Here is a 22960-nt window from a genome sequence, read left to right on the forward strand (position 1 = left end):
GAGTCGATAGCAAAGGAACGAAGGGCGAAAGATGTACAGGAAAACCCCTTTTCTCTAATGTCGCCGCCTTGTACGAGCACGTTGCAATACATGGCCCAGATTTTGGTATTTGTGTACCCAACCGAATTATTGTGCCCCGTGTCGTCACCAGCTCGGATATCATAGGTTATTTCTACTAGTCTTCTGGACTTCCTCGCCCAACATTAATATTCGCAGGAATCAGAACGCAAGAACTTGCGCGGCTGGTGCCAACACTCAGAGCAGAACCCGCGCATACACGTGGAAGGGGTCTTCGTACGTTGCATACTAGCTTGATTGGTCTGGGCAATTCGTTACCATAAATCTGGTTACTACCCATCCAATCGGTTACTTGATTGATTCTGCAGGAAAATATGCATATATCAAGAAAGGACACATCTGTCAGAAGCGACAGGTTACGTTCCATGCATTCCGTCATGGTTTTCAGGCAATCCCAAGCCTACAGCGTGTTGACCACGAAATTTGCGGGGATATTGGCGCAAACTTGACAGGCCAATAGAGAAGTGAGTCATCAAATTAGTCTAGTCTCAATCGAAGCCAGGTAGGTTATCGTATTGATACCGTACCATGAAGGGGTGAAGCGACCAGAGTTCGTCAATTGGGAATGGTGGGGTCTCTGAAACTGGGATGCTTTAAACTCAGATATCGGCGGCTGTTCGCGAGTATTTTCGTACTTTTATCTCGTTAAGTATACGTAAACCTGGACCTTCAATCGAGTGGATAAATGGAAAGAGTAGCGACTCAGGGCCAAACAATCAGCGCTTGTCTGATGATTCTACCACACCGAGATCGACCGACCGGCTAATATTGGATCCCGGTATGCGGCCCTAAAACACCGCGCTAGCCGCGGCACAGGCGGAGGGGAAGCGTGGGTAGCAACTCGACATTGAAGGTTGAGCCGGACAATCAGTCGTCGGAATGGAAACAAACTGCAAAGTGCTACCGTTATTGAGTGGTGAGGAACGAGCAGGAGGATAACGTTATCCCGACGGAATGTGTTTCAGAGCGAATTCACAGCATCTGGTGACCTCGTTAGATATGCACGGTGCCTAGAGAGTATAATTCAAGTGTAATCGCAGTGTAATATGGGCCAAAGAGTGTGATACGAATCGGAAGATCTGCATGACTGTTCGTGAGCTAAGCTCAGGGTCTAATGCTAAATCTGGTTAAGCATGTTGATCGAGCCCCGGAGGCGTTCATTATGGCGGTCTGGAGCGCCGCCGATCAACTCAGACCGATGGAGGCGGGAAGCATATCCTTGGAGCCATGAGTAAGATGTGTTGAGTATGTGCTCGACAATTCATGAGTATGCTTTGACCACAGGTAACAGGAGAGGGATATCGGACATTTCCGACGGCTGATCAAGTGGAGAGCAGAGGAAGAGAAGCATCAAAATAGACGCTTCGAGGTCACGTGTTGCGCCACGGCCCCGACGCCCGGCTCTGAGCCGTTCTCCGCCATGAGCATGGCCCAACGAGAAGCCAGTGGAGTAGGCTACATCACTTGAGGATTGCGAAGTCGAAGGCAGGATAATCAAGCCGAATCAAGCGATGCTGTAATCCGATAATGCACATTCTTGTATTTTAAGCAATTTGTCAACGGTGGCTGATACTGTCGCCTCCAGCGATCAGGGCAAACACGATACAACGAATCCCGTGGATTCACGGGAAATTCGTCGAGCGCAACAACTGACGTTACGGGGAAATAAGATTTGGGAATCCGAAATCAATTGCTTGCCCGAGAGATGTTTGTTTGGCTGCCGACCCGGCCAAAAGGTAAGATCGAGGCCAAATGGCGCTTCTTTACTCGACTCGCCATACGAGCTCGCGTACTTTAGTTCTCGGTATCTTGACTTCCTCTTCATTTCGTCCCCCTCGGTCGATCCTCACCATGAACACTTTCTTATCTGAACACTCCGGCCAAGACTCACCTGCGTCGTTCAACCAAGGGATGTACGACTGGCACTCGGAGCATCTTCCTGCATCGCAAGCTCCATACAGTGGTGTCGGCATGCAGCCCGGATACTCCGAGCACGAGTTTACTATGGCCTCTGGCCCTCAGTTCCAGTACAATCCTTCCATGCCCCTGCAACAGCGGCCATCGTTTGGCGTCCTTCCACCAGCCAATGACGTCGACTACCGTGGCTCGTCTCCTCATTCGGCCCCGCCATCAGGCGGCAATTCACCCTGGAGCACCGGCTCGGTCCCCGCGCAAGAAGTCATGTATCACCCTGATATCGAGATTTCCAAGTTCAACCGTGGTTCCCGTGGCTCTATGAACTCACTATCCCTCACATCTATGCGTACGTCCCACGCGCTCTCTAATGGACACGCATATACATCAAAGATGGGCATGCGGCCTCATGCTCTATCTGTGTCGAACATGGGCCCCAACGAGGAGCAGCCCTGGAACCTCATCCCCTGTTCTATGCCTTTTGCCCAGGATGGTGTCGGATCTACTGGCATCCCCGGCGTCGCTGGAACCAGTTTCTTCCTCAGGAGTCCCACACCTACCAAGCGACAGCGCACTAACCAAGCCTGCGAAAAGTGCCGTGAACGTAAGGCCAAGGTAGGTTCCATACACCCTATGCGATCACCCCTGTGTGCTAACCGCCTTTCGTCGTAGTGTAATGGCGCCCGTCCAACCTGCCAACGTTGTGCAGCCCGTGGTCACATCTGTGAATACGCCAAGGAGCGCCGAATGAGGGGGCCGAACAAGACAGGGCGTAGGGGCTCCCAAGCTGATATCGAGGACCCCATTGACTCTCCCGGACGGCCGGCCACTTCACTCGACCTCGACGTGTCTGAAACAACGGGTCATCGGGATGAATCTCCCGCCAGTTCCCGGCCCGGTAGTCGTCGATCATCGTCCGAGGTCGCTCAGGGTGAACCAGGTTCACTATCCGCCTCCAAGTCCACTAGCGGTTCACCCGAGCCTCAGCTCCGGTCAGGAGCTTCGGCCCCTATTAGTCTGCCGATTTTGAGCAATGGGAACCTCAGTCTGGCTCAGTATCGCACCGACTCGTCGGCTGCGCGTCATCCCGTGACGCCCAGCGCATACCTTCTGAATCAGTCATTAGGTACGCTCAGTCCATGCCCCAGATCGGGCGCCATTACGGACAACCGCACGATGGCTTCGCGGAGGTACCCGCAGGTGTATGGAACCACACCGGAGAGACCCAGACAGCGACTGGGTAAGTCCCATTTCCATCGCTGGTAAAAGGTTCATCCAAAGCTAAAATTCGATATTTCAGGTTAGGCATTTCTGAGCACCGTACGCGCGAGGACGCTGTGTCTTCAGACTTTCCATCTGGGGACATACAAACGCTTCACTATTCCGTCAGCGACGTTTCTTCGTCATCTACACCGATTACCCCGGATCGATTCGACTATGCCTGGCCTTCTGACAACCATTCACCCCAACAAAATACCTTTGCATATGTACACAATGACAAGTCAATGCTTCCTATTCCCGAGTTTGACGGCGAGTCAAATTCCTTGGGCGAGCTTCCGGTATGGGAATCCGGCAAACATCCAATCATCGTGACTTCTGTCCCCAAGAACGATCAACAAAACCTCTAGTTTAATGGAGTGACCCGATTACCCTCCTTTCGTTTCTCTCAATCATTTCCTTTTTTGTGACTGAAGTCTAGGACTCCAATTCTGTTAAGTTGGATAGCATCTCCCGTTTTGTTCTCTGGATTTGGACGTTTCAATTCGTGCTTGGCTCTCACTTTTGCTTTCTTTTCGATTCAATTATTCTCTCGTGTCTGTTTCAGTATTTTTTTTATTTGTTTACCTATGTTTCTTGTGTCTCATGGCATGCGACCTGTACTCTCATCATCACCCGGCTGTAGTCTCATGGAATATGCGGTTTTATGCATCAATCAAATCACCTGATATTTAATCAGATTCATCGTGGCTGTGGTGGAGCCCACTGAGATCAACAGTCCGATCTGACGTATTGTCACTTGCCAACGTCCTTGTGCGGAGAGCCTTCAATCTTTATCTTGTGCATCCGAAGCGGAGCGCCCGAGACTTCTTTCGAACGCTGACTATATGCGCGCTCTAGGCTCAGTACACTATACCCCAAATGGTGATGCTATTGATAGTCGTACACACATCACACTGCCTTCACCACGTGATGGGTGTATAATTAGCAGTAGCAAGCAAAGGCGTATATGGTAAAGAACACCCGTAGAATGCCCCAAGCCCTACTGCAACCAACGGCATCTAGATGAATTAAATTGGTTCTAATTCCGTGCCCCTTGTTATATTAATATTCGAGCCTGCTAAAAACCTCTCAAGGTCGTCAAACTGCATTCCTTCCTGCACAAACTCACCCATCCCCGTTCGAGATCGCGGGAACGAAAGAAGTCAGAGGATAAAGAGAGCTCGGCCCACGGTAACGAGCGTCCTAGTTCTCCTCATCAGCATCAACACCCTCAGCCCTACTCGGAAACGCCCAAGGCACAGTCCTCAGCCCACCCTATTGGACACATGTCGACTCTTGGAGTCGCAACGCCTTCCCTTCAACGTTCGCGTAGCCCGTCTCCTCTTCATCTAAAGGCAAGTTAGTACCAGCTGATATGTACGCGCCGATTGGACCGGAATAACACATACATCCAGGACCTCGTTCACGAAGTTATACTCAAGATGCGTAACGAGAAGAATAGCGAGGCACATCAGGCATGTCGTGGCATCCACCCCTCTTGCCGTCTGCATACTTACATGCGCCACCGGTGGCCTCGGGGCCTGGTTTTGACAGATTTTCAGGTCGTACCCAGGGCATTCGCACAAAGGTCTGCCTCAAACCGTGAATCCGGATGAGGAAACCGTGCCGGGAATCCAGCATCCCGGTAGTACTGGGGTCATCTATTGTACCGACCGGTGAGCTACATCACCGATAGAGATTTCCTGCTTGATTGGCTCATGTGGGACACAGTGCCATGGCCAATGGGTTTAGCTATGGTGACCCTGCGTGGGCAAACTTGGGTAAGCGGAACCATCTATCGCCTTGAAATGAATTGCGCACTAATCGCCGGATGGGTGTAGGTCAGGGTGCCCCAGAGGCAAGCAAGGCTTACTGGATGAAGAATTGAGATGTAGACTCACTTTGTTTGGCCATGCCTTAGGTTGGAGATATCCCTGATGCACCTCCGCGGCCGCAGACGGTGAATTTGCCCCACGATTCGCTCGAGTATGCACCTACCACTGGTACGTAAAACAGGATCTCGAGCTTGATCATGTGGTGATTGATCTCACCACACTATAGGCGTCAAAGAGCTCCGCAAGGCAGTCGCTGATTTGTATAATCACACCTATCGGCAGGGAAAGAAGAGCCAATACACATATGAAAACGTGTAAGCTCTGGCTTATCGCGCACTTGATCCCTTTGTCTCATTTGATCTCGATTAGGTGCATCGTTCCTGGCGGACGCGCCGGGCTTTCGCGAGTGGCTGCGGTCATTGGTGATGTGTGCGTGCAGCCGTCACTCAACTTTAGTTCGAACTAACTTTGGCGAACCCACAGTTATTGCGGCTACCAGGTGCCCGAGTATACGACTTATAGTGAAGTCTTGAGTGTTTTCAAACGCCTTGTACCGATTCCCACGGCGTAAGTTGTGTCAAGTTTATTTTGGTTCACACTATTCTTAGTATGTTTGAATGCATATAGTTTAACGCCTGAGGTGAGCACATGGCGGTGGTAGATCGCCGTGGCTTTGCTAATCACACTCCATCAGTCGCGTTACAAGATTGACATCAACCAAGCCAAGGTTCGTTAGGTTTAGCTTTTCATTTGGTGCATGCAATGACCCCCTTCACAGAAAGACATAGGGTCTCAAGGCCTGCAAGTCATTGTCGCCTCCAACCCCAGGTATGTGTAACTGTAAATGAAATAAGATAGTTGTAGACACTTAGTCTGATTTACAGGAACCCCACTGCTATGTTTGTATTAATTTGCTTCGTGTTGTGTCTTGTGAATTATCTAACTGCATACAATTATTTGAAGGGTTGTTCGTGTGAGTCACCCACGGGAAGCGTGCGAATTGAATTAGTGGATGTCTAACGGGAACTGTAGGGAGAAGAGCTTCGGGACCTCGTACGACTTTGCGAGAACCATTGCACTGTCGTTCTGGACGAAGTAAGCTAGTGTTGATTGATTGAATAGGTGTCATGATTGATTACGCTCGCCCCACAGTTCTACTCGTGGTACATTTACTCCGATGACGAAAAAGAGGCTGGCGTCTCAGTATCAGCAGCTGCATATGTCGAAGGTAAATCCCTGACTTGTCCGAAACGCGACATGCGTTAACCACGAGGATCCCACAGATGTTGACGATGTACGCGTTCTATTGTGACTTTATTGGCCATATTTCTGACGATCGATCGTAGGATGCTGTTGTAATCATTGACGGGTTGACCAAAAACTGGCGCCTCCCTGGCTGGCGTGTATGCTGGGTTGTCGGGCCCAGGAACCTAATTTCCGCCCTATCCCAGTCTGGTATGCAGTTGATACATTCAATAGACGGTCAATAACTAATGATTGGTCAGGCTCTTTCCTCGATGGCGGCGCCAACCACCCGTAGGTTCTACGCTTAACGCTCGCTGACATGTTATTAATTTCGACGTTCAGGCTTCAGCTGGCAGCGGTTCCTCTTCTCGATCCCGAATACGTGAAGCAGTCAAAGGTTAGCAATTCAAAAAATGTGAAATATCACACTATGTCGCTGAAATTCGTATCTAGCTCGCGCTGCAGAAGCACTTCCGGGCCAAGCGTGACCATGTTCTCAAGCGTCTCGAGAAGATCGGATTACCAGTTGCAATCACTCCCGAATCGACGTTTTACATTTGGTTGGACCTTCGGGCGCTCCCGGCACCTCTTAACGACGGTCTCGTGAGTGTTGATCGACCGAGTCACGATCCGCCGATCCCGTTCTTGGGCCTTCGCTAACTAGCCGAATTCAAACAGACATTCTTCGAAGAGTTGTTGAAAGAGAAGACGATCGTCGTTCCAGGTTTGTTTTCAAATGTAATTAGTTGGATATTCGCTAATCGTGAGCTCAACATGTAGGCATCTTCTTTGAAATTAATCCAGCCCACCGCAGAGATCTCTTCTCCTCTCCATGCCACCACTTTGTAAGTCATTTGAAACGTTAGATACTCAACTTTGTATTGTATTGACCATATGTTGGTTTGTAGGTTCGGATTTCTTATGGGCCGCCACTTGCGGACCTTGACAAGGGTGAGTTCAAGTCATGAGCAATTGACGAGAGTTCTCGGGGGTTTAACTTGGGTGTAGGTTTGGACGCAATCGAGAGGGTCTTCCGCAGGGCTAAGCGCGAGGGTTTGGATAACATTGGAGTAAGTTAATGACATTCGGTATCAGACCATCACTAATAGAGCTTCGTCATAGGTGGACTTGTCAAGAGCCCGACCGAAGGCCATTTCCCAGGGGTTGCACACTAGCCCGAATTATTGTCTAAATTACTCTTGCATCTATTGTAAATTTGAAACAATTCAAAGACCGAATGTGATTAGCCTGTGTGTTTGATTGATTAATGCCCATGTTGACAGACATGAGCGCTGACACTGCCTCGGCAAAAAAAAAATGGTAACACTGCTTTAGACAGTTTCGACCTCATTGCCCGGTCTTGCGCTGTCCGGTTCGGTGATTCTATGCGTGACTCGATCTCCGTGCTACGTGGGGTATAGTCCTGGCGCCCGACTGGCCCGTTTTCGTCCGCCGATGCACGAGATCCACTATAAAGGTCTGATGCTGGAGTTCTCTGGCCCCCGCTCCCGACCACCGTGCACGGACCTCGCGGTAGTATCCACAACCCTCGACCCTGGCCTTGTTTGAAGTAACGGACTCGGAATCTATTCTCGGACCCATCAGGCGATTGGCTGTGGCGGCCAAACGACGACACTCGGATAACGCACCCCGACTCAGGCTCTGATAAATAATTGCGATTATATTTGTCCAACTGCAAGGGGTTCAATTCTGTGCCGAGTCATTTGTATTCATCGATAATCCCCGTTGGAGTCCCCGTGCTCCCGTTTTTAGTTTGGTCGGGTATTTTGCCTTTCCGTGCTCGTATACGTGACAATAAGATGGAGAACGAGTCTCTGACCGCCGATAGAAGGGGTGAGTCCGACTGGCCTTGTTACATCAGAGCCTAGGATGGAATGGTTTGCCCATCTATACTAGAGAAGCCTGCTTGATGTAGGGTGTTCTAGAGATCTACAAGGGAGAGTTTAATACTTTGCCCCGAGGCCTCGATTCTCCTTCTAGTGCAATATATCCATAATTCGTTCTGATTGGTAAAAATATTATTTGCATACAGATTCGGAAATGCAACGTCTCGAGCGCCCACTGCCAGTCCCGCTCCATGGCCACGAGCCATACCGGACATCTCAACACCTCGCCGAAGTATTGGAAGTACATCTCTGAAGGTGGCGCGACAATTGTGTTCTCGTATCGCGGTCCGCCGCACGAAGTATTCTCGCATTCAGTTGTTCGGTTGCGTAAAGCGGTCAGGGATGTTTCACATGCGATGACTTTGAAGCAGCTCGAAGCGTCGGGAATCAAGGTCGGCGAGGTGGACGGACCTGGGAACTCAGAAGTCGTTGAGCCTGAGGAGGGTACAATCACTCGTCCGCTTGAAATGGCCCAAAAGGTGCGGTTGAAAGGCAAGGGCTCCAACGATTCTTTGCGGAGCGTGGGCAGTACGAGGAGTGTCCATGGTTCGAGGCGAATGGGAAGCTCTTTGCAGGTTCCTAGTGGCGAGCAAGACTCGGATTCAGATTCGGGCTGGATGGACGATAGCGATGACGAGGGTCTGGGAGAGGAAGAACAACCTGACGATCCAACTATCGAATTCCAGAGTAAAATCACGAGCAAGTTGATCCCTTTGCACTATCTGCCTCGCTTGGACAGTGTCAAGGTTGGCAAGAGATGGATTGCCGAGTTGGCGAGGATTTCAGAACGCATGCGACCCGTGGCTCGAAGGAGGGTTGATGGCATTGATCTCAAACGCAAGAAGGGGGTCGTCGCTGATGACTTGGTAGGTTGGGAAGGTTGGGCTGTCGAAATCAAGGTGGGGATTGTTCTGTGATTAAGGTGGGCGATTCGCTAATGGTTGGTTTAGCCCAAGTGGGGGTTCCTTCCCGATCCTACGCACCTTTCGCCCGAGACTTCCAAGTTCAAGCTGACGAAGTGTCGCTACTGCATGCACGCTTACCATTCGTCACGCGCTGAGACCCATGAGGAGAAGGGAATCACGTACTGTCCACTAGATCTATTCTCCGGAGACCCTGGTAGGGTGCGCAAGGCGCTGGGGGCACTCTGGGACGCATGGGACGCTAGTGGCGGCTCGCTAAACAATTTGAAGATTTTCGTCAAGGGGAAGATTCTCAAGCCAAAAGCAACTAAAGGTTCCGAGGCGAGTTTTGAGTTTGCGCATATATCCAGCCCTGTGGCTTACATACGGCCAGGCGTACGAATTCAAGGCACTTGAAGAGTTCTTGGACTCCCAAGGACAAGGCGTGCGAGGAGCGTTTGTCGAAACGTTGGGGCGGATGATTGACAGCTCCCCCCTATTGGCAAAGTTGTCATTACTGATGCGTTCGCTGGACGCGTTGGACATCGAGGGGATAGAGAAACTATGGCGCCAGGCAAAGCACGTGGCTATGGTAGGAATGACACCGCAGATCGCTTCGGATGAGGCCGAGCCGTCGTTAGATGACTGGGAAGAGTTTGTGGCAGAATACCTTTTGCACGGGCCGTACGTGTCCTCGGAGCCGTACCCAACTGACAAACCGCGCGAGGAGGATTTGAGGTATTGGCTGACGAGCTATCTAATGAGCGCTACCTTTAAGGACTGCTCAGTGATGCTGAGGTTCCCGCCTGGCAAAGTATCACCCGACTCGACGTTCGACAACTTGGACAGAGATGTCAACATGCCGTTGATGACAGCCATTGACCTCGACCCCAAATCAATGCGGCGACTGCAAAAATGGTTCGATATGGATCGCGAAATTGTGAGAAATTATGCTCATGCAGTAGAGGAACGACGGGCGAGCGGCGAGTGCATCGATGCACGAGTGGGATGCACTGGTGGTCCAACCCAAAAGGGGCAAACATGATATGTGTAATGTAACGTCTACTAGTAACATGAAATGGATGTAACGTGTTGAATGGTTGCTATCTCGCTTTTGCAACACTGTGAGTCTGTACTCTTCGACGATGGCTGGACCGACGGTGACGGTGCAGGTGGCGGTGCGGATCCGGCCTGGGAATGAGCACGATTTGACACACATCCCGGCGCGGTTCCAGAAGACGGTGGTCCATGCCCAGAACGGCACCACCGTGGCTGTCGACGCGATCCCAGCCGCCAACAACACAGGGAGCACCGCCCCACCTCCGAAAAAACAGGTTTTTACTTTCGACCAGGCACACAGTCCTGGTACTACACAGCACCAGCTCTTCTCCACGACTGCTGCCCCCCTCGTCGAGCGCTTTGTCCAAGGCTTCAACTGTACTGTGCTTGCATATGGCCAGACATCGTCCGGAAAGACATATACCATGTCCGGTATTGACCTCGATGGTGATCCCAATGACCCCGACAACGGCATGGGCATCATCCCCCGTGCCGTCGCTACTATCTTTAACAGGGCCCGCGAGCTGAAAGAAGAAAGAGGAGCTGGGTGGCAGTACACTGTCAAGGCTAGCTTTGTCGAACTCTACAACGAAGATTTAATCGATCTGCTCTCCGACGATGTCTCCGGTCGTCGCGAGGTTCAAATCCGTGAAGATAAGGACGGAACTATTATCTGGGGTGGCTTGCGTGAGGTCCCGGTCAAAGGGGTGGCTGATGTGCTCAAGTAAGTATGATTTATTATCATTGACGCTTATTTTTACACCCGTTTTAGTCTCTTGCGTCAGGGAACATCTCTGCGACGGACCAATGAGACTGACATGAATGCCCAGTCCTCTCGATCTCATGCTATCTTCTCCCTTACTCTTGTTCAGAAAAAGTATAACGGCTCTGCACCGCTCCCTCGCTCTTCTCTCCAAGCGCCCACGGCCGCAAGTGGTCGCACGTCTCCCCTGCCCTCGCCCTCACGTCTGGCTCGCCCTGGCTCAATGCTCGTTGGAGGCAAGGACACCTCTGGCCGTGTCAGTTCTCCCACGTTCGGACGCCCTCAACGCCCTCGTTTACCTCGGCTATTGGTCGTGGCACCGGCATTCGCCCAGCAAGCGCCATGGCCCTTCGCTCACCTAAAACCACCCTGGAGCCCCGGATGAAGACGAAAAGGCTCCTGCCAGCGGCGAATGGGTCTCCGTTGTCTCCAAATTCCATTTCGTGGACTTGGCGGGAAGCGAACGTGTGCGTACCCGATCCAATTTCCACTAACTACGCGCCTAATTTGTTATTTCCTTCTAGTTGAAACGAACTGCAGCTCAAGGCGAGCGTGTCAAGGAAGGAATTTCTATCAACGGCGGGCTCCTTGCTCTCGGAAACGTCATTTCCGCATTGGGCGATCCGAGCAAGTCACGTAGCGGACATGTTCATGTACCTTATCGAGATTCAAAGCTCACTCGGCTGCTGCAAGATTCGCTTGGCGGGAATGCCCACACACTTATGATTGCGTGCGTCAGTCCGGCTGAATACAACGCTGCCGAGACGATCAATACTCTGAAGTATGCGAATCGAGCTCGTAATATCCGCAACCGCGCCGAAATCAAGGAGAAAGAAGAAGGGTGGGAGGATTTGGAATGGTTGCAAGGCCAAGTTAGCAAGCTTCGCAAAGAGGTCAAGGCGCTCAAGGAAGGGGGTGCTGTGTCTTCGTCGGGTGGTCCTACCGCCAGTGCTGCCGAGACAGAGGCTAAGGAACAAGAACTCCAGGTCTTGCAGAGCGAATATGACGACATGAGGCAACGACTGGCTGGCACATCCGAGGAACTCGCTCGGTTGAGACTGACCCTTGAAGATCGAGGTGGCGCCGCTGGAGGAGCTGGAAAATACGAAGAAATTGTCGCACCGGTAATCGAAGAATATGAGAAACAGATATCTCATATGGAGACCCAGATTGCGCTACAGAAGACTGCAGTGGTAAGTTTCGCATCGTTCTACACGAATGTCCATGGGCTAATTTGCATTTAGCGTCATACCGAGAACGAGCTGGCCGATAGGGAGGCTGAACTTGAAGACGTACAAAAGCGTGCTAATCAAGCGGATGGTTACATTGAAGAGCTACGTCTTAGGCTCGGCAAAGCCGCGGAACAAGAGCGATCGCGCGAGGTGAGATTCACGCACCCCACTTTTTCCATTATGGCTTAACATCGTTTCCAGTCCTACGTCCGTGATCTAGAACATCAAATCAAGACTTTTACCGAATCAACTTCATCCACATCTGGCACGCTTGTTGAGTTGCAGAGAGAACTTGCGCGATACAGGGAGACCGAGTCGACCAATTCACACTATATCTCTGATCTCGAAAGCCGATTAGCGCGGCAGGACAAGGACGTTGAGTCTCTTAGAAACGATATGGCCAAGCTTGAGCGTGAGCTTGCCCAGTCTCGTGAACGGTGCAAGACCATGGATTCTTTGGTTGAGAGTCTTCGAGCTGAGCGAGAGGCCGAACGCAGAGATCGGAATGAATGGTCCAAGATGCTGGAAGCCAGGGAAAAGAAGGTCGAGGAGCTAGAGACCAGGATGGCCGACGTAGAGAAGATGCGTGCGGAACTCCAGAGCGAGCGGGAACGCCTTGGAAACGCTGTTGGTGGCGTCGAACGCGCGCGCAGGAGCATAGAGTTTGTATCTCCTGCCATCAATGGATCCGGCGAGTCATCCATAGTCTCGGAAGAACTAGAGCAATTGAGGAAGAAGCACGCCGAGACACTCCAAGACCTCAATGCTGTCAATTCTCGATACCAAGATGCGCTGCATGACATCTCGGACTTGTATGCGCAGATCAATGAAGCCAAGCTCCAAGCGGTTGCGAACCAAGCTCCTCCAGTGCCGCCTCTCCCTCCAACCGAAACCAATGGTGCAGGCGAAGAACCCCGTAGTCCGCCCACACGCCGCCGTGCCGGGTCTCGCGCGGCGCTCGAGAGCCCATCCTTACGACCTTCCCGCACAGGGGCAGACTCTCCTAGCCAGAAGCGGCTTTTTTTCCGACACGCGGCCTCGTCCGAATCACTCCACGCGAGGTCGCAATTGCAGTCTGTTTCGCTCTCGCAGGAGCTATCTTCGGCACGTTCGCCCAAGAGTTTGTTCGCCAACGGGAGCGAGAACTCTGAGGGGAGTGATGCGAATGTGAACACGAACGGGATTAAGAAAATGGGCCATCGACCGCAGCTTTCGTTGCAGCTTCCAACTGAGCGGAGTGCCGAGGATTTAGAAAAGGAGATCCAGAGCCTTCAGGCGGTGAGTGCATTGGTTTGAAATCATGAATATAGGACTGATTTGATTTGGGGTGTAGATTTTGAAAGCGCGCGAGGCAGAAATTGTTGCTCTCGAGAATACGATCAAGGAGAATGAGCGTGAGGCGTCGTTCAGAGCACTCTCGTCCGGCACCGAAATCAAGATCAACGGCATGCACACAAATGGAGACTTCAACCCTCGGGACAGTTTATCGCCCGAGACGATGAGGGACTTTGCAGAAATCCGGAAGAGCTTGGAGGTGTTACCGACTAATGGAGAGAATGCCGATGCGAGCTTGAATAGGTTGGATGAATTGATGAGGTATGTTACGACCTTCGTACGATGTCAAGGCAAAATTTGACTGGTCCTCAGGTCAATGGCGAAGAAAGAGTCCCAGCATCGCGAGTTGGTCGATGGTTTGAATGATGAGCTTGATAAACTTAAGAAACAACATGAAGATTTGACTGCCTTGTCCAGAGACCAGGTAAGTGGACTGATTGATTATAACAGGCAACAGACCTTGACGTTCTGCTAGACCCACAATATGTCAATGGAAATGGACGCCCTCAAGACCCGCCTGAACGAATCTGACGAAAAGCATACTGCTATCACGGCCGAACTCGAACAGATCCGCGCCCGCGAACAAGAGCTACAAGAGCAGATTAGAGACGCCAATGAATCTCACGCGTCTGAAATTGCAAACCTCAAATCCGAACATGCCGTCGAGCTCGAGCGTAGAGACGCAGCCTACTCGGCCAAAGTTGCAGAGCTCCAGGCCGGACACGAGACATCCTTGGCCCAAGCCGCCGCGCTTCTCGCCACGACTCGGCACGAATACGCCGAAAGTCTGGGTGCTATGCAATCCGAGAACGAGGATGATTTGCGCAAGCAAACTCAGGAGCATGAGGCTGCGATTGCCGCGATCAAGATCGAACACCAGGCCAAACTGGAGGAGCTTCGCGCTGCGCAGGCGGCTGCTTTGAGCGCTCATACAACCGAGTCCGGGGCTTCGGCGGCCCGTATGCGTGAGGAGCATCAGTCGGCAATCGAGCGCCTCAAGACCGAGCACTCCGAGACACTTAGCAGGGTCGAGAACGAGGGATTTGTTGCGCTGCAGCGGCTCAAGAGCGAACATGCTGCCATGCTGAAGCAAGTTGATATGCCCGTGAGGGAACATTAGCCGAGTCGATGTCGAGTCAGGCAGTGGCGATCCAGCAGCTACAGGATGAACATTCAGCAGCTATTGCCCGCAAAGAAACGGCTATCAAGGAAGATATGGAGAGCGCCAAGGCCGAACATGCTCGCATTTTGAAGAGACGAGAGGAAGAGCACGAGGCGAGCCTCAAGGCTGCTATCGCTAAGCATGAAGCTGCTCTCGATGATTTGCGTAAAGCACATTCAATCGAGCTCGAGACAATTTCTGTTCAGCTTCAGGAAGCTGCGGCCGCTCACGCGAGCGCACTCGAACAAAGCCGGGCTACTCATGAAGAGGCGCTTCGACGCAAAGCTCAAGAGCACGCAGGCGTCCTAAACGAGAAGGAGCTTTCTTACCAACATTCTTTGGCCCAACTCAAAGCATCTCATCAAGCCGAACTCGCCGCCACGCAACTGACGCTCGTGTCTAATCAAGTGGAGCACAAAGACGCGCTCGATTCGGCGCTTTCTCAGCGAGAGGAACAACTTGTCCGGCTGCGCGAGGAACATGAACAAAAGATCTTGCAACTCAAAGAGGCTCATACCAAGGACAAGAGCGAGCTCGATGCTAAATATCAAGCTGCGATTACTGAGCTCGAAGATCACAAATCCAAGTTGGAGATGATTCGCTCTCAGGAGAGTTCCATTGCTGGCGCTGAGTCTGCACACCAGGCCGCGCTGGAGAAACTTGGGCACGAGCTTAGCGAAGCAACCGAAGGTCGGGCCGCCCTGTCCGCGGAGGTCGAGGTACTACGTGCACAACTCGAGGAGGCTCAGTCTCACCAGGTCGCTCATGCCGAAGAGTCTACCAAACACCAGGCCACAGCCGATGAGCTAGAGCGCGAGCGTGAAGTTGTATCCAATTTGCAGAAGGAACTTCAGAAGGCAGCAGAGGAGCGGGAAGCGTTGGAGGTTGAGAGGAACAGGCAAGATGCACTTATCAAGGAACTCCAATCACAACTTGTCGCGAAAGCTACCACTCCCGAACCTTCCGAAGAATACCAGCGCTCTGCTCCTCGGGCGTCAGAGGGTGGTCGAAACATGTCCTACGCTCGGACGAATGGTCTTCCTCCTGCGAAGCTCCCGCCGCTTACTCCGCCGCCATCTATCCCACCCCCACCCCTACCATCGTCTGTGCCTCCCGTTCCTTCCATTCCCGAGAGCGCCACAACTCGCACTGGAACTACCTCTATGTCCTCTCACGCTGATTCGACAATCGATTCCAGCATTGCTCCTAGCTCAGCCGCCGACCCGAATGCTGCAGCCCAATTGGAGAAGCAGGCTAGGCAGCTGGATGAAGCGCAAGCAATGATCAAGACTCTTAACAAGCAGCTTACCCATTGTGAAGGAGACTTACAGGCACATATGGACTTAGTAGCTACTCTTGAGACATCGTTGAGCGATTCAGAACGCAATCGTAAGTCAAGTAATTCTGTAATTTTCAGAAACCGAATTGACATACCTGTATTAGTGCGCAAGTCCCGAAACCAGAGTATGGAGTTGGTTAAGGAGCGTGATTCGCTCATCAATCAAGTTCAGACTTTGCGCTCACAACTTGAAGAGGCTCAACAAGAGATTGCACAAGTCCGGCGTACGGTTGTAGAAGAGAAGCACTCCTTAGAACAAAGGCTGGATGATGAACGCCGAGCCAAGGACCGGGCTCGCCACAGCTCGAGAGCCGCATGGAAGAACTGCAACGACGCAAGTCCAAGTTTGCTTGTATCTAGGCCTTCAGCCGAGCCTCCTGTTTAGACGTGACGGCGCCGAGAATGATGAGCGGTATATCCTTTCTCCTTCTTGCTCCGTTTGATATTTCATGTCCATATGCATACGAATTTTTGATTCTTTCTTTACTTTTTGTACTCTCTCTTTCTCTCTCTGGCGTTTGTGGTACACTTCAGCTACGTTTAAGGCGTAGCTTACTTCTTTCCTTACATAGTTTTACTTTTACTATTCCCTTCTGCTTTCCTGTGTCTATACCCGTAGCTGTGATGTGGCACGAGCATGTCCAATTGATCACCATCTCATCGCCCCAGACACTGTCACGAGTTCTCCGTGTTGCTTAGAATAGCCGTAACGAGGCGCTTGAAATGGGTTCTTGCGACCAGACATCCGACGGAACGCCGAACGGGGAAAGTATCAATTACGAAGTATCATGGTGACATCCATTCTCAGCAGATGCACCGACGCAACCCCGAAAGGGTATATAAGCACATGCCGTTAGTACCTACACTGTACACTTTTTACTTTGCTAGAATGTTGCTTCCTTCACTCTCGGCCGCAGTTCTACTCGCGCCCAGCGTTCTTGGTGGTATTGTTTGGGATGGTCGATTCAACAACTATTCGTAAGTTAGTTTCAGATATAGGACGAGATCATCGGCTAAACTCATTCATTTCTAGTACAGCAACTGATTTTGACAAGTGGTCGTGGAGCAGCCAAGTTGGAGCGTACCAGACCTACATCTACGGGAATCTACATGTATGCGCAAGTTGATGTTGACATCCCTCCCACCACTCATGAATGTTGGGTATTTAGGGAGAAAAGGCATCGTCGTGGTACACGCTCGGGTCACAGTACAAGAACCCTGCTAGTGAGTATCTCTGTTATTCTGTTTAGTTCCACAGTATGAATTAACCGACGCCGCGAAGCTACCACCGCTAAGCAAGGCGTCAAAGTTAAGATCAATGCCAACTCGATATGGAATGGAGGCACTATGCTTAGGTTCGTATGCGCTTCTTTTGAGCCAGAAGCGAAAATTAAAATAAATTCATATAACATAGGAGTGAACTTATTCCTCAAACGACATCTAGTCTCAGTGGACACTTGTTAGTACTGGCCACGCCAAGCAAATCTGAAACTGATAGCCGTTTCCTTAGATATTTCCATGTGTCTCTGCAAATCCCCACGGTAAACCCACCTGACCCTAACTACGAGCACCAGGTGCGTACCGTGCTGACTACCGATATAACCTTGGCTATATTGAAGTCCATTCTCACAACCATTTTCAGATCGTCTTCTGGGAAGGTACGCATTGAATTCCTATAGTTTATCATGTCAGCATTCTAATGCTTCTAGCTGCAGGTCACTATGCAGATATCAAATATGGCCAGTTGGCAGGGCAAAACGGCGTTGCAGACGTACTCCGCGTCATTACTGGGGGAAAGACAATCTGGTCCGTCACCCCTGTCAAGGGAACTTGGGTACGTTAGATTATACATCACTATGACACTCTGATATCATCCTGCCTCGGCAGTATAATTTCATTCTCGAGACTGGATCGCCCGGCGGGTTGTGGGTTTCTACCGGCGGTAATGCTTTGACTAAAGTTTACAGTGGGTCTCTAAACGGAAATGGCGGCACCGACTGGCATATCGGTAAGCTAGATCTCTTTTGCTGACCTGGGACGCTTTTGTGATGAGCTCATATGTAATGCAGGTGCTCTCCGCTTGCCGAATGGAAACACCAATACAATTACGGAGGAGAACATTTACTACAGGTAAGCTTTGATCGAGTTACACTTCGAACGTCAGTCGTGTAAGAGGCTGAATGGTGGCCTTGTTCATTCCATAACTTTAGTGGAGTATATGTCGAGGATTCTGGGCCGACCACCACACCATAGAATGGGGCGGGCGAGATGCGATGCGCTTTTCCAATTCAAGAAAGAGGGTGGAGCCCCCAATGTACGAAAGAGATAGCATCTTGACATTTTACTTTCGCGTTAGCTACCGCTTCGAATGTTACATTTCGTTCCAATCAGAGCTGTATGCGCAGCCCGTACACTGCGAAAATGTTTTGCTCGGCACTTCCGATTCAATAAAGCCAAGACCTTACGGTATCGGCATGATCAGTCCGAGGTTCCAATCCTGATTTGGGGCTGCGCCGGCATTGATTAGAACCCTTTGGTCGGTGTAATTTGGCGCTGGGTATGACATCGGAGGAGTGTAAGAGCTATAGCTTGGGGCGGCGCTATGACATATACCGTGACTGAGTCCACTGGTACTATCAGTGTCCAGGAGCACTGCGCAGCATTTAAAGCCCGCGTTCGAGGGCACTGTCCACCATTCTCTTCTCGTCCACCATACCCAGTGCTTCGCTATATCACTACCCTATCACCATTTATACTGGTATCACCATGCAGAGTGCACTAAAACTTCGTACTGCAGCTCGGAGCGTCGTATATGCACGTTCGCCCGCATTCCAGCTTCAGTCTGCCCGCGCATTCTCTTTGACGCGCTCGCTCCAAAACAAGGAGTTGGAGAAACGCCTCGAGGAGCAACGCAAGATTGACGAACAGAAAGAAAAAGACAAGAAAAAGGTTTATGGACAACACTATCAAGACAAGGAGGAATTGGAGGTACCGGAAATCGCAGCGACGGACGATTCCATCGCACATGGATGGCGTGAGGTCAGTTTCTCGGCTCCAACACCCCAATACTGGGTTTCCTCCCGAGTGGCGAGCTTCGGTTCATCTGACCCGTTTATTCCAGTCTCGCGACCTAGGACATGCGACGATTGGACCTGGCCATGGACGCCATCAAGCGCGTACTCTTGCAAGCTTCAGTATGGAGGGCAAGGTGCGTTCAACTCTCGTGAGCATCTCAAACTGTTTAAGATTAACGTCGACATTAGGTTTGCGTTGTTACTGGTGCAGCACGAGGGTTGGGCAACCTATTCGCCCGCACTTTTGTCGAGTCGTACGTCCCACAGATGTGTCAATTGGCAGATGATTAAGTTATTGATTACGATGTGATCTTCGACATGGTGATAGGGGTTGCACCAAGATTGTCTTGATGGATTTGAAGCAAGAGGAAGCCCAGAAAGCGGCTGATGATCTTGTCGAGTGGTTTGGTAAGCTCGATCCCAACCATATTTTCCCTCGTGTTTACTTACGCGTACGTTTCGCGTCGTTCATATAGTGGAACACGGAGATATTCAACCTGGAAAGGTTACAGCTATTGGCATCGGATGCGATGTCTCCAATGAAGACTCGGTCAAGGAAGGGTTTGGGCAAGTAGTCAGCCGCTTCGGCAAAGTTGACGCAGTAGTCGCTAGCGCTGGTTAGTCCCATGTCAGACCTTGTTTGGTTCGAGGACATGATTGACCCTCGAGAATCTTAGGCATTGTCGAGAACTATTCTGCATTCGAGTAAGCATCCGCCGCCCCCCCCCCCCAGCTTGGCACAGCTTTTGACATCTATCTCTGCGCACAGTTACCCCACTAACCGCATCCGACTCTTGTATGATATCAATGTGCACGGCGCTTTCTTCTGTGCACGCGAGGCAGCGAAGCACATGATTGAACAAAACACGAAGGGAAGCATTGTTCTCGTCAGCAGCATGAGTGCCAATGTGAGTACTATCACCAGTCAGATGCGTCATAGAACGAGTCATCTGACCTAAAATTATTCGGGGGGTCCTAGATTGTCAACGTGCCTCAGGCAAGTCTATTGTTTTTTGTCTTCATCTGACCTTCGAGTCTGGAATTGACGTCGATGATCAGCCTCAAACTCCTTACAACTCATCTAAAGCCGGTAGGTGGAGATCCTGGTCGGCAGATGACCGGAAGAATAGCTGACTGGGTATGTGTGGGGATAGCGGTTAAGCACATGGCAGCAAGTTTGGCGGTCGAATGGGCGAAGAGTGGAATTCGCGTAAACGCGTTGAGGTCAGTTTGTTGTAATTTGGCACTAGCGAAGACTAACTCTATTGTTACAACTTTGTCATTATCTAATAGCCCAGGTTACATGCTCACCTCCCTTACGCGAACCATTCTGGATAAGAACGAAGAACTCAAGGTGAGTTGTGGCGCGCATCGCTTGGGAGAAGTCCAGAACTCACACTATGATCGGCAGAACACGTGGGTCAATCTGACACCAATGGGTCGTATGGGCGAGCCTGAGGACTTGAAGGTGAGTGGAAATTGTCGGAGAGTGCTTAGCCGACTAACCCGAATGGGTCTAGGGGGCGGTCATCTACCTTGCGAGCGAGGCATCGGCATTCACGAGCGGGACAGAGTTGCGCGTAGATGGAGCATACACATGCATTTAAACTCCGCCATAAGAAGTACGAATGTAATTCCGTCCCATAATCAGTGTTAGTCTATGTATAATATGGCAATAATCTCGAAGAATTAGACCGAGGGTTCGACTCATCTGACTGATCGCGGGCTGATATTTATGCGTGTATCTTGGTGTTTCGGAGTGGACAATAGCAACGATCGGGGTGACAAAGGCGGGTGGTATTTGGAAGATAATAGTTCGGCGGTACGGTTATCACCGACGGACCGCAATCGGTTGCTCATCTTGGGAGGATTGGTAGGTGCCTTATTGTCTCAAAGCCACAATAACAACACCGTTCTCTGGGGAACGAGGTGTTTGTTAGGGAGGCCAAAGACAGCCAAAGGTGTGAATCGCTCTTACACCAGTCGATCACCAGCCGGTCCCGTGCACAAAGAGGCGCCCCCATCTGCCTCATAGCTCCAACTGAGTCTCATTCTCCCTTGTTCCAGCCATGATGGCCAACCCCCTTCCCCCTCCCCATATCCCGGGGCAATCCGCATTTCAGCTGCCCACTCCGCGTCCCTCGCCTTCCTCATCTGACGACCGACCCCCCTGCACCCCCGACCACCCGCCGCCCCAGCAGCCCCCACAACACTCGGCTTCTGTAGGCCCGATCTCCCCGGCCACCGGTCTTCCCGATGCCCTCGCACATATTCCCATCGACTATATCATCGACCGTCTGCGCTCGATGGCCCCCTACTATTGGCATAGGCCCGAGACTACAAACTGCACCATAAGTAGGAAATTTCATATGGAAAGTTGCAGTGTTCTTTGTTCTAACTTGATTTGATGTCGCAGTTGTCCCAACTGAGCCGGTGCGAATGTTCTCTCGGGTTGCCAACGGACACTCTGCTATTGCTGGCACATCATCCAGCGGCCCTCTGGGTGCGATACGAGATTCACGGAGAAGCAGTGCTCCCAACGCTGGTGCTCGCCAGCCCATTCGTGTACGGGTAAGTAATCCGCTAGTATCAAATGAAATCAGACCAACTTTCTTTGTCTTTGTTCCAGTTGCACCAAGACTACCTCACTGCACAATCGGCCCTCTTCCGGAATCTCTTCTCCCATTCGACTATTACCCACCTCGATCCCGCATCGGCGGGAAGCCGACCCCTCTTCACCTTCTCGTCGCTGCGACACCCCCGCATGACCGGCCCAGCTCACAATCCTACCGTACTCCTTCCGGTACCCGACCACGCTTCATTTGCGCTATTGGTCCACTACTTGTATTTTGGAGATACCCGTACCATTGAGAATGCACTCCGTACTGGTACTATCACGTGGGAAGGATGTGTTCGGAATGTCGAGTATCTCGGGCTCAGGGATGAAATCAAACGATTCCTCGGGCGATGGTGGAGGCTATGGATTGCGGGTGGGGGGCAGAGACACGTCCGACGGCGTGCGACGGACTCTGTCGAAGAGGAAGAGGAAGAGGAAGATGGAAACGAACCAAGCGGATCTACTGGGGCAGGCTCGAGCCAACAACGGGGACTTCAAACGGTGTTGGATACGGCAGACCAAGAAGCAGAGGGGAGGGAATACACTCGAACTTCGACCAAGGTCCATACCGGGCAAGGCTTAGTCGACGCAGACGAGCTCGCTGCAATGTTAGAACGCGTTTGAGCCTTCCGCTCTTAGCCCAATTTGCTGAAGCCAATAAACTAACCACGCTTGTCCCCAATACCTATCCGTTTGTCCTTTGGTAAGCTAATTTTCTTGATTCAAAGTTATATTTGCATTGATGCTTACCCGCGCATTCCTCACGTAGTCTATATTACGCGCAACGCTTATTTAGTAGGAAGACACTCATATTGCAGTCGCCGAGACCCCTTTCACTGTTTGCTATACGTCATTGAGCATGTGCTTCTATCCCTCTCTCTAAAACACTCGCTCCTTAGGCCCCCAACCCTCGTCTCGTCTCGCCTGACTCGACCCACCTTGCTCCAACTGTGTTTGTAGGACCCGAGATTCCTCCAGAACAACCACTGTATTTGTCCTCTCCAACGCTGTATTGTCTGCATCTTCCTCTGCGCCTTCCCCTCTTCTCCTAATGGGTGATCTATGCCTCTTGTCTGGATTTTCCGATAGTAATTACATTTATTTCGATTTGATGAACAACGTTTCTGAGTAGATCAGTTCAGAGCTTAGACGGCTTAGAGACCTTGGCTTTCCCAAACGACAAGACAGTATGGCGTTCTCGGGAGGCCAAAAATTGACAGAGAATGGCTTTTATTAAC

At 51.2% G+C, this 22960-nt stretch overlaps 5 protein-coding genes across 5 annotated transcripts; all 5 read left to right on the plus strand.

Moving 5' to 3' along the window:
- Positions 1–1929: 1929 nt before the first annotated feature.
- RhiXN_04483 (aminotransferase class I and II protein) lies at positions 1930–7507 on the plus strand (the record flags this gene model as incomplete). The annotated part of the gene is made up of 28 exons (XM_043324300.1): positions 1930–2607; positions 2665–3118; positions 3193–3232; positions 3293–3551; positions 4347–4611; positions 4826–4928; positions 4984–5033; positions 5181–5255; positions 5314–5401; positions 5457–5516; positions 5571–5654; positions 5715–5727; positions 5782–5814; positions 5866–5915; positions 5972–5986; positions 6051–6060; positions 6120–6182; positions 6240–6315; positions 6371–6381; positions 6434–6542; positions 6593–6623; positions 6675–6729; positions 6786–6935; positions 7011–7056; positions 7113–7177; positions 7241–7283; positions 7341–7402; positions 7442–7507. The coding sequence occupies 28 exons, from the start codon at positions 1930–1932 to the stop codon at positions 7505–7507; spliced, it is 3054 nt and encodes a 1017-aa protein (XP_043176719.1).
- A 923-nt stretch (positions 7508–8430) lies between these two features.
- Positions 8431–16416, plus strand: RhiXN_04484 (kinesin motor domain protein; the record flags this gene model as incomplete). The annotated part of the gene is made up of 14 exons (XM_043324301.1): positions 8431–9138; positions 9190–9537; positions 9650–10081; positions 10314–10924; positions 10973–11223; positions 11339–11430; positions 11488–12156; positions 12208–12345; positions 12397–13473; positions 13529–13791; positions 13843–13954; positions 14006–14635; positions 14689–16081; positions 16136–16416. The coding sequence occupies 14 exons, from the start codon at positions 8431–8433 to the stop codon at positions 16414–16416; spliced, it is 7005 nt and encodes a 2334-aa protein (XP_043176720.1).
- Positions 16417–16920: 504 nt separating this feature from the next.
- On the plus strand, positions 16921–18284 carry RhiXN_04485 (glycoside hydrolase family 131 protein; the record flags this gene model as incomplete). The annotated part of the gene is made up of 11 exons (XM_043324302.1): positions 16921–17009; positions 17065–17143; positions 17201–17255; positions 17314–17386; positions 17446–17490; positions 17542–17605; positions 17674–17689; positions 17747–17865; positions 17919–18039; positions 18101–18161; positions 18242–18284. The coding sequence occupies 11 exons, from the start codon at positions 16921–16923 to the stop codon at positions 18282–18284; spliced, it is 765 nt and encodes a 254-aa protein (XP_043176721.1).
- A 513-nt stretch (positions 18285–18797) lies between these two features.
- On the plus strand, positions 18798–20712 carry RhiXN_04486 (Enoyl-(Acyl carrier protein) reductase; the record flags this gene model as incomplete). The annotated part of the gene is made up of 12 exons (XM_043324303.1): positions 18798–19070; positions 19153–19239; positions 19295–19359; positions 19434–19557; positions 19611–19722; positions 19783–19810; positions 19875–20013; positions 20165–20195; positions 20260–20329; positions 20399–20459; positions 20517–20573; positions 20626–20712. 12 exons carry the CDS (start codon positions 18798–18800, stop codon positions 20710–20712), a joined length of 1134 nt encoding a protein of 377 aa, XP_043176722.1.
- Positions 20713–21174: 462 nt separating this feature from the next.
- Positions 21175–22346, plus strand: RhiXN_04487 (uncharacterized protein; the record flags this gene model as incomplete). The annotated part of the gene is made up of 3 exons (XM_043324304.1): positions 21175–21460; positions 21522–21676; positions 21735–22346. 3 exons carry the CDS (start codon positions 21175–21177, stop codon positions 22344–22346), a joined length of 1053 nt encoding a protein of 350 aa, XP_043176723.1.
- Between the last annotated feature and the right edge of the window lie 614 nt (positions 22347–22960).

This window comes from Rhizoctonia solani, chromosome 1 (assembly GCF_016906535.1).
Source record: "Rhizoctonia solani chromosome 1, complete sequence".
NCBI classification, from domain to species: Eukaryota; Fungi; Basidiomycota; class Agaricomycetes; order Cantharellales; family Ceratobasidiaceae; genus Rhizoctonia; species Rhizoctonia solani.